The sequence below is a fragment of the Piliocolobus tephrosceles genome, chromosome 10, assembly GCF_002776525.5.
Source record: "Piliocolobus tephrosceles isolate RC106 chromosome 10, ASM277652v3, whole genome shotgun sequence".
Lineage (NCBI taxonomy): Eukaryota > Metazoa > Chordata > Mammalia > Primates > Cercopithecidae > Piliocolobus > Piliocolobus tephrosceles.
The window spans coordinates 119,982,044-119,991,406 of NC_045443.1; the positions used below are offsets into that span (position 1 = coordinate 119,982,044).

At 52.8% G+C, this 9,363-nt stretch overlaps 2 protein-coding genes across 5 annotated transcripts in view; one reads left to right on the top strand and one right to left on the bottom strand.

The window, feature by feature from the left end:
* Window positions 1-5: 5 nt before the first annotated feature.
* B3GNT4 (UDP-GlcNAc:betaGal beta-1,3-N-acetylglucosaminyltransferase 4) lies at window positions 6-5,193 on the top strand. 2 transcript variants are annotated; one of them, XM_023205355.3, is made up of 2 exons: window positions 6-124; window positions 2,607-5,193. In XM_023205355.3, the coding sequence occupies exon 2, from the start codon at window positions 2,616-2,618 to the stop codon at window positions 3,675-3,677; it is 1,062 nt and encodes a 353-aa protein (XP_023061123.2). In that variant the 5' UTR covers window positions 6-124; window positions 2,607-2,615; the 3' UTR covers window positions 3,678-5,193. The 2 variants fall into 2 exon arrangements, with proteins under 2 accessions (XP_023061123.2, XP_023061128.2); XM_023205360.3 differs by lacking the exon at window positions 6-124 and adding an exon at window positions 795-989 and having other exon boundaries at window positions 2,607-3,820.
* The window catches only part of DIABLO (diablo IAP-binding mitochondrial protein), a 20,264-nt gene continuing 14,843 nt past the window's right edge, over window positions 3,943-9,363 (bottom strand). For 2 of the 3 annotated variants that reach the window (XM_023205374.2, XM_023205372.2), the window contains one exon: window positions 3,943-4,835. In XM_023205374.2, the coding sequence (XP_023061142.1) occupies window positions 4,639-4,835 (197 nt within the window). In that variant the 3' untranslated portion in view covers window positions 3,943-4,638. The remainder of the gene's footprint in view (window positions 4,836-9,363) is intronic. The other variant, XM_023205368.2, reaches the window with a different exon arrangement.

Genomic DNA, 9,363 nt, shown 5'->3' on the forward strand with positions numbered 1-9,363 from the left:
CAAATCCCCGCCTCCTCCAGAAGCCCCGCCCACCCCCGAGCCCCGAGCGCTCCGTGCACCTGGGGACCATCCGCCCTGGCTCCGCTGCGCGAGCTCCTCGCCCGTACCCCGGCGTCACGCTCAGGTAGGTTGGGGGCCGGGCCCCCGCTGCTGTGAGGGAGGCTGGGTCACCGTGCGGGGAGGGGCGTCGCCAGGGCGGCCGTGTCTTTGCACCCCGCGGCCTGCTCCCCGGCTCCCCAGGGTCCCCGCGAGGACGCCGGCCCCGCCCGGGTGCGGCGCGAGTCTGGCCTCGGCGGGCACGGCTCGGGACCCACGGGCCGCTCGGCTTTGGTCCTCCGGGCTGGGGACAGAGGCCGGAGCCGGGCGTCGTAGACCCCGCCAGCCTGGGCCGCCCGCGCCCGACGCGCAGCGCTGCCGCCAACCCCGGCCCGGGGACCCGCGGGGTGGGTCTCTGCTGCCGCCAGCCCTTCAGAGACTGTCGCGTTGAAAGAATGAACCAGAGTTCGCCCCCTGCCCGCGCCGGGGCGGTTTGGGTCACCTAGTCCTGTGGGGACCAGAGGCGGCTGTCGCCCGAGGCCGAGCGCAGCCTCGGGACCCGCGCCCCACCAGAAGGGGTCGTGCGCCCTGCGGCGGGTGGGGAGCCGGGCTCTGGGGTCTCCGCGGCTCCGAGGGCGGCGGGGCGAGGCTGTGCGGCCAGCGCCTGGGGACGCCCGCGGGCCACCCGGGCCGCGGCAAAGCCTGGACTGAAACCTCCCGGGACGGAACCAAGCCACCTGCTGTGCGCCCTTCTCGGTGAATGGCACCGCCGCCCACCCGGGCCCCTCGCCCACAGTCCGCGGTGCTCTCATACCTGGGACTCATGTCCCTTCGACCCTGCCGCCGCCCGGCATCCCGAGCACGGAGACAGTCTCCAGCTGCCCTTCATGCTTCCTCCCCAGCCTTCCGCAGCCCACCAGGGAAGGGGCGGTAGGACTGGCCTTTTACCAAAGGTCGGATTCTTTCACCACCTCGGCCAGACCCCCTCGTCCCCCGTCCCCTCATAGATCTCCAGGGCGCTCAGAAAACTCTGGCCGGTGGCTCACGCCTGTAGTCCCAACGCTTTGGGAGGCCGAGGCAAAGCGGAAGGATCGCTTGAGGCCAGGAGTTCCAGACCAGCCCCGACAACAAAGGGATACCACATCTCTACAAAAAATAAATTAGCCAGGCCCTGCACGCCTGTAGTCCCAGCTACTGGGGAGGCCGAGGCCGGAGGATCGCTTGAACCCAGGAGTTCCAGGCTGCAGTAAGCTATAGTTGTGCCACTGCACTACACTAGAGTCTGGGTGACAGAGACACTGTCTCAAAAAACCAACAAAACCTTAACTCTTTCACTAGCCGGTCCAGCCGCCTCCTACTGTAAACCCGCTGGGCCCCCCTCTCCCTTCTCTCTCCCCTCACTCCTGCCCTGGAGCTACCTGACTCTGCCCTCCGCCTGCAGAGACCCCAGGTCTTCAGGAGAGGTCCCACTACTCACTCAGTTCTTGCTCACACGTCCCTCCATCAAGGAGGGCTTTGTTAGCTACCCCTGGCTATAGGATCCGTCCTCCCCGTCAGCCAATTCGCTGCATTAGATTGTAACTTCTCAGCATACCCGGTTCCTATGTATTTTGTGCTCCCCTCTGAGAGGGCAGCGACCCCTGTCTTGCTTGCCACTGCATCCCTAGCACCTAGCAGTTGCTTTTTTGGTGGTCGTGGTGGCTGTGGCAGTGGCCGGTGCGGCAGACTGGTCAGAAGGGAAGGGACAGGACGACTTGGCAGTGTAGGTGAAGGGGAGGGGACTGGGGCAGAGGGAGACACCAAAGGGACCAAAATGATGAGAAACTGAAGCCTGGCTTTGCTACTGTGGAGCTCAGGCCACTTCGTTGGATCCTGTCTCCTCATCCTTCTGTTCAGGTCCCTGGGAGAAATCAGCCCTTAGAGCATGGTGGGAAGGCAGGGCGGGGGGCCTCGGAAGCTATCCCTGATACAAGTCCCCAGCTTTCCTGCTCCCCCTCTTACTGTGTGTGGCTTTGTCTCACTAACTCCCGCCTGGAAGCCCGAACCTCTGAGGCAGGTGTAAAGGGTGTGTGCTTTGGTGGCCACGGCCACCCCGTGGTGCTGGTTCCTCTCCAAGGGAGGCTGTGCACTCCTGGTCATCTCGGAGATGCCCAACACAGGACCCCACAGGCACCAGGCTTTTTTTGGGAAATGGTGTCAGTTCCATACTTAGTGAATTTGATCCAAGCTAAACTGAGTCTGTGCCTAAAAGCTCGAGTTTCCTGCGAGAATGGCTGGGAACATTTATGGTGTCAGCTGTAAAGTGGCAGCAAGTCATTTTGGGAAAGACAGACCTAGGAGTCCTCAGATGATGGCAGAGGAGGGCAAGGGCTGGCAAAGGAGCTGTGCTTAGCCCATCCTCAAGGGAGGGAGGACTCTGGAAAGAGCCTGACGACATACTGAGAATAAAAAGAAGTCCAGAGGCCAGCAGGGATTTAGCTGCTGGGGTGCAGGTTAACTCCTGCCCAGCTCCTGGGGACAGCAACAGGGACCCGGGACTGGACCCTGCTCAGGTAGCTCTCTCCTTGCAGGGACCGGCAATGCTCCGCAGGCTGGGCTGGCTGGTCTCGTACAGCCTGGCTGTGCTGTTGCTCAGCTGCCTGCTCTTCCTGAGGAAGGAGGCCAAGCCCGCAGGAGACCCCACGGCCCACCAGCCGTTCTGGGCTCCCCCAGCACCCCGTCACAGCCGGTGTCCACCCAATCACACAGTGGCTAGCGCTTCTCTGTCCCTGCCTAGCCGTCACCGCCTCTTCTTGACATATCGCCACTGCCGAAATTTCTCTATCTTGCTGGAGCCTTCAGGCTGTTCCAAGGATACCTTCTTGCTCCTGGCCATCAAGTCACAGCCTGGTCACGTGGAGCGCCGTGCAGCTATCCGCAGCACGTGGGGCAGGGCTGGGGGCTGGGCTAAGGGCCGGCAGCTGAAGCTGGTGTTCCTCCTGGGGGTGGCAGGACCCACTCCCCCCGCCCAGCTGCTGGCCTATGAGAGCACAGAGTTTGATGACATCCTCCAGTGGGACTTCACTGAGGACTTCTTCAACCTGACGCTCAAGGAGCTGCACCTGCAGCGCTGGGTGGTGTCTGCCTGCCCCCAGGCCCACTTCATGCTGAAGGGAGATGATGATGTCTTTGTCCACGTCCCCAATGTGTTAGAGTTCCTGGATGGCTGGGACCCAGCCCAGGACCTCCTGGTGGGAGATGTCATCCGCCAAGCCCTGCCCAACAGGAACACGAAGGTCAAATATTTCATCCCACTCTCAATGTACAGAGCCACCCACTACCCACCCTATGCTGGTGGGGGAGGGTATGTCATGTCCAGAGCCACCGTGCGGCGCCTCCAGGCTACCATGGAAGAGGCTGAACTCTTCCCCATTGATGACGTCTTTGTGGGTATGTGCCTGAGGAGGCTGGGGCTCAGCCCCATGCACCATGCTGGCTTCAAGACATTTGGAATCCGGCGGCCCCTGGACCCCTTAGACCCCTGCCTGTATAGGGGGCTCCTGCTGGTGCACCGCCTCAGCCCCCTGGAGATGTGGACCATGTGGGCACTGGTGACAGATGAGGGGCTCCAGTGTGCAGCTGTCCCCATACCCCAGCGCTGAAGGGTGGGTTTGGCAACAGCCTGAGTGGACTGTGTTGATTCTCTATCACGGTGAGAAACGGATCCCTGCTGGTCTACAGAAAATGCGACTTGGTTTTTGTAACCCCCCTCACCTTGTTAGCGCTGATTAAAAACACTGCAACCTGGCTAACTTGTCTAGCATGTGTTGAATGGGAGCCAAAGGGTAGCAAATGCTGTCGGGGATTCCTGGAGCCACCTGGGGCGCTGCCAGTCTGGGGCCTGAAGGAAGGAGGCTGCATAGGACGCCAGGAGAGAGACGCATTTTCTCCTTTAGATGCAAACAAAATCTTACTCTTCTCCTTTGGATACAATAGAGAAACACAAAGGAAAGAAAGGAACAAGAGGCCTGTGTTGAGAGTCCTGTTGAGAGCATCAGGTAAACATTCTGCATCCCTTCCCTTAGTAGTCGTCGTCTTTTCACTCCTTGGCCTGAGCTGTCCTCACAGGGCAGCGAGGGCAGATCAGAGAACACATTAGAAAGACTTAAAAGCAAATCGTACAAACTGGACAGGTTCCCAGCTCCCCGCCAGAACTCGCATCCCAACAGAGGGAACAAGTACTAAATCATTTTTGACAATGTAAATACTGAAAACAGGTTAAGCAGCTGCTGAACTTAAGGGCACGACAAAAAGGATTCCTCTCTCTGACCCAGGTCAGCAAAATGCTTTGGGAGTGAGGTGAAAAAATGGGTGGGTAAGAGCAGCTGTAGAGAGTGGGGTGAAATGTTAAACAAGGTACAGTGCCCAAGGGCTGAGAACCAGGTCCAGTGCAAGCCTGAGACCACAGGAGGCACTCAGAGCTCACAAAGGCGTCTCGCCTGATTGGCCAGAGCAGGACCTGCCACCTCTTCTCGGTGTAGACACTCATGCCAACCCTGGGCAGGATGGCATCTGCCCCTGCTTTCCCCACTGAGTGGGGAGACAGGGCAGTGACTCAGGCCCTCAATCCTCACGCAGGTAGGCCTCCTGCTCCAACTCAGCCGGCTCCTCCCCTTCCTCCTGTGTTTTCTGACGGAGCTCTTCTATCTGTGCTTCTGCCAGCTTGGTTTCTGCTTTCCGGGAGAGCTGGTGCACCTCGTCCACCTGCAGTTTCACCAGCTGAATGTGATTCCTGGCGGTTATAGAGGCCTGATCTGCGCCTGCCAAAACATGGGACAATCGGGTTGAGTAGTCGTGCAGGGCAGAAGGTTCACGTGGACGTCGGCCTGGGGGTGCTGTGGCTGTCATCTGAACCCCTCCTGGGGTCATTTTCCTTGACCTCTCTGTCTTCTCTCTGCAAAGGAACTTCCACCTCTGTGTTCAGGTCTGGATTTAACCGATACTGTCAAAAACAGTATTTTTCTTCAGCTATCAGCGGCCAACACAATTAGTAACTCTCACAATCATCTTTATAGCTACACAGCTTTTAGGACAGACCTTTGATGAATTTTTTTAACTACACATCATCCATTTCTTTTTGACACAGAGATCACAAATAACATTGTCAAAGATCCCTTTTGTCACCCTAATCTTTAAAGGTAAAGGAATGCATAGAAAAATACTGTTACTATAAATTTATATTTATAAATTTTTAAAAATTTTTAAAAAGAAACAGCATAAAAGGTATTAAACATGTTTTATAATTTTTTCACTTAAACGTGTTTTGAAGGCCAGGCACCGTGGCTCACGCCTCTAATCACAGCACTCTGGGAAGCCAAGGAGGATCACCTAAGGGTCAGGAGTTCAAGACCAGCCTGGCCAACATGGCGAAACCCCGCCTCTACCAAACATACAAAAAAAAAAATTAGCCAGGCATGGTGGTGCATGCCCATAATCCCAGCTACTTGGGAGGCTGAGGCAGGAGAATCACTTGGACCCAGGAGGCGAAGGCTGAAGCGAGCCAAGATCGTGCCACTGCACTCCAGCCTGGATGACAGAGACTCCATCTCAAAAAAAAAAAAAAAGGCAGGCGCAGGGGCTCATGCCTGTAATCCTAGCACTCCGGGATGCCGAGGAGGGTGGATTGCCTAAGCTCAGGAGTTCGAGACCAGCCTGGGTAACACGGTGAAACCCCGTTTCTACTAAAATACAAAAAAATTAGCTGGGTGTGGCGGAGTGCACCTGTAGTCCCAGCTACTTGGAAGGCTGAAGCAGGAGAACTGCTTGAACCCAGGAGGCAGAGGTTGCAGTGAACTGAGATGGCCACTTCACTCCAGCCTAGGCGACAGAGTGAAACTCGTCTCCAAAAAAAAAAAAAAGTGTGTGAGCTCTCATTTTACCTGCTGCTAGTTAGTACCTGCTGCTAGTTAGTGTATTTCATCATCTGGGTATACACATTTTATCAATTCATCTATAGAACATTTTGATCTTTTCTTACTGCATTACCAAGAACCTTCAGTACAATGTTGACAGGTAGTGGAGAATGGCAGGCATCCTCCTCTTCTGACTTTGATGAAAACACTTCTGATAGTTCACACAATTAAGCAGGATTACTTAACCTTTATTACATTAAGAAAAGTATCTTTTCATAATTGTACTTAGATTCGAATCATAAATGGCTACATTCTTTTGAAGATGTTTTGGGCATATATTGTGATAATTAAGTGGTTTTTCTCATTTAATCTACGGATGTATGTCAAGTAGTGAATTATGTATCTTTTTTTTTTGAGGAGGAGTCTCTATAGTTTTTTACAGTGGTGAACTATCACTCTATTTTGAGGGTAAATGGCTACGTTTGATTTATGGCTACATTTTGAAGTGATACTGAACTATACCTTCTCGTTTTGGTGCTGCCCTAGCCCCAGTTTGGGATCGGGGCTATGCTGGCTTCATACAGTTGTAATATGAGGCTTGTCATTACTTTCTATGTTCAGGTACACTTACAGTAACACAGGTATTCTAGTTTTGGGAGATTTGATACAACTCTCCCATGAAACATCCTAGGCCCTGGTGTCCACTTCGGGGACATCAAAATCTTTGAATACCATTTCTACTTTTTTTTTTTTTGAGATGGAGTCTCACTCTTGTCACCTAAGCTGGAGTGCAGTGGTGCGATCTCGGCTCAGTGCAAGCTCCACCTCCCGGGTTCACGCCATTCTCCTGCCTCAGCCTCCCAAGTAGCTGGAGCTACAGGTGCCCACCACAATGCTTAATTTTTTTTTTGTATTTTTAGTAGAGATGGGGTTTTACCATGTTAGCCAGGATGGTCTGTCTCCTCACCTCATGATCCACCTGCCTCGGCCTCCCAAAGTGCTGGGATTACAGATGTGAGCCACCGCGCCTGGCCACTGTTTCTACTTTTATAGTTATTTATTTTTGGAGATGGCGTTTCGCTCTGTTGCCTACGGTGGAGTGCAGTGGCACAATCTCGGCTCACTGCAACTTTGGCCTCCTGGGTTCAAGCGATTCTCCTGCCTCAACCTCCCAAGTAGCTGGAATTACAGGTGCATGCCATCATGCCCGGTTAGTTTTTATATTTTTAGTAGAGACAGGGTTTCACCATGTTGGCCTGGTTGGTTTCAAACTCCTGGCCTCAAGTGATTATCCTGCCTCAGCCTCCCAAAGTGCTGGGATTACAGTTTTTTTTTTTTTTTGAGATAGGGCCTAACTCTTGCCCAGGCTGGGGTGCAGTGGCACAATCATGGCCCCCTGTAGCCCTGAACTCCTGGCTCTTAAGTGATCCTCTGACCTCAGCTTCCCAAGTAACTGGAACCACAGGTGTGTACCACCACACTCGGCTAGTTTTTTCGACTTTTTGGTAGAGATGGGGTCTTGCTATGTTGCCTAGGCTGGTCTTGAATTACTGGGCCCAAGTGACCCTCCTGCCTCAGCCTCCCAAGTACTGGGATTACAGTTGTGAGCCACTGTGCCCAACCTAGTCTTATATAGATTCTTTGAGAGTGACATAAAGATCATAATATTCTCGTATTAAAAAAAAAAACAAACCTCTGTAACGATTATTTCTGATGTTACTTTACCACTCTCTCTAAAAAGTCATACTTACCAAATCTTTGCCTAATTTTTCAGGCTTTTCAAGAGAGCAGATTTTGCTTGATTGTTCCTATTTAACTACTTCTAATGTTCCATTTTTCTCATTTTGCCTTTCTGGTAACTGAGTTAAAGTTTAACTTGCTTATTTTCAGTAGTTACAGTGAATATTACCTGTCATTCAGTCTTTGTATTTATGACACAGGTGTAAATCTCCCTTTAAGAGCTACTTTTGTCTACAACCTCCCAGTTCTCCTATATACTGTGCTTGTCATCACCATTCTAAATATTTTTAAATTTCCATTTAAATGTTTTTAGCCTGTAGTTTTTAAGAAGCATGTTTTTAAACTTTGTAGACATAAGGAATTTCTTTTTTTTTTTTTTTTTGAGACGGAGTCTCGCTCTGTTGCCCAGGCTGGAGTGCAGTGGCCGGATCTCAGCTCACTGCAAGCTCCGCCTCCTGGGTTTACGCCATTCTCCTGCCTCAGCCTCCCGAGTAGCTGGGACTACAGGCGCCCGCCACCTCGCCCGGCTGGTTTTTTGTGTTTTTAGTAGAGACGGGGTTTCACCGTGTTAGCCAGGATGGTCTCGATCTCCTGACCTCGTGATCCGCCCATCTCGCCCTCCCAAAGTGCTGGGATTACAGGCCTGAGCCACCAGGCCCGGCCAGGAATTTCTTTATTAGTGGTAGATTGAAGGTTGGTGAATGTGATATATCAACTTTTTTTTTTTTTTTTGAGATGGAGTCTTGCTTTGTTGCCCAGGTTACAGTGCAGTGGCACAATCTTGGCTCACTGCAACCTCCACCTCCCGGGTTCACGCCATTCTCCTGCCTCAGCCTCCCGAGTAGCTAGGACTACAGGTGCCTGCCACCATGCCCGGCCAATTTTTTTGTATTTTTAGTAGAGATGGAGTTTCACCGTGTTAGCCAGGATGGTCTTGCTCTCCTGACCTCGTGATCCATCCGCCTCGGCCTCCCAAAGTGCTGGGATTACAGTCGTGAGCCACCACGCCCGGCCGATATATCAACTTTTTAAATGATTTTGTTGTCTCTTCCTTTTGTCACCTGGTACAAAATTTACTTTGTGTCTTAGAAGAATATGAAGATTTAGAGGGAGGAGACAAAGTTTTATATTCAGTATATATACATTTATCAGGTGTTTAAAAATCACTCTGCGAAACCAGCCTGGGAAACTTAGCGAAACTCTGTTTCTACTAAAAAGAAAAAAATTAGCCAGGGCATGATGGTGTACACCCGTAATCCCAGCTACTGGGGAGGATCACTGGAGTCCAGGAGGTTGAGACTACAGCAAGCTATGATCTATGATCCATTGCTGCATTCCCGCATGGACCTTGTGTCTCTCACACACACAAATCTGATTTTCCTTTGTTTACTTTGTTTAGTTTAAAAAAAAAAAAATCGGCCGGGCGCGGTGGCTCAAGCCTATAATCCCCAGCACTTTGGGAGGCCGAGACGGGCGGATCATGAGGTCAGGAGTTCGAGACCATCCTGGCTAACACGGTGAAACCCTGTCTCTACTAAAAAATACAAAAAGCTAGCCGGGCGAGGTGGTTGGCGCCTGTAGTCCCAGCTACTTGGGAGGCTGAGGCAGGAGAATGGCGTAAACCCGGGAGGCGGAGCTTGCAGTGAGCTGAGATCCGGCCACTGCACTCCAGCCCGGGCGACAGAGCGAGACTCTG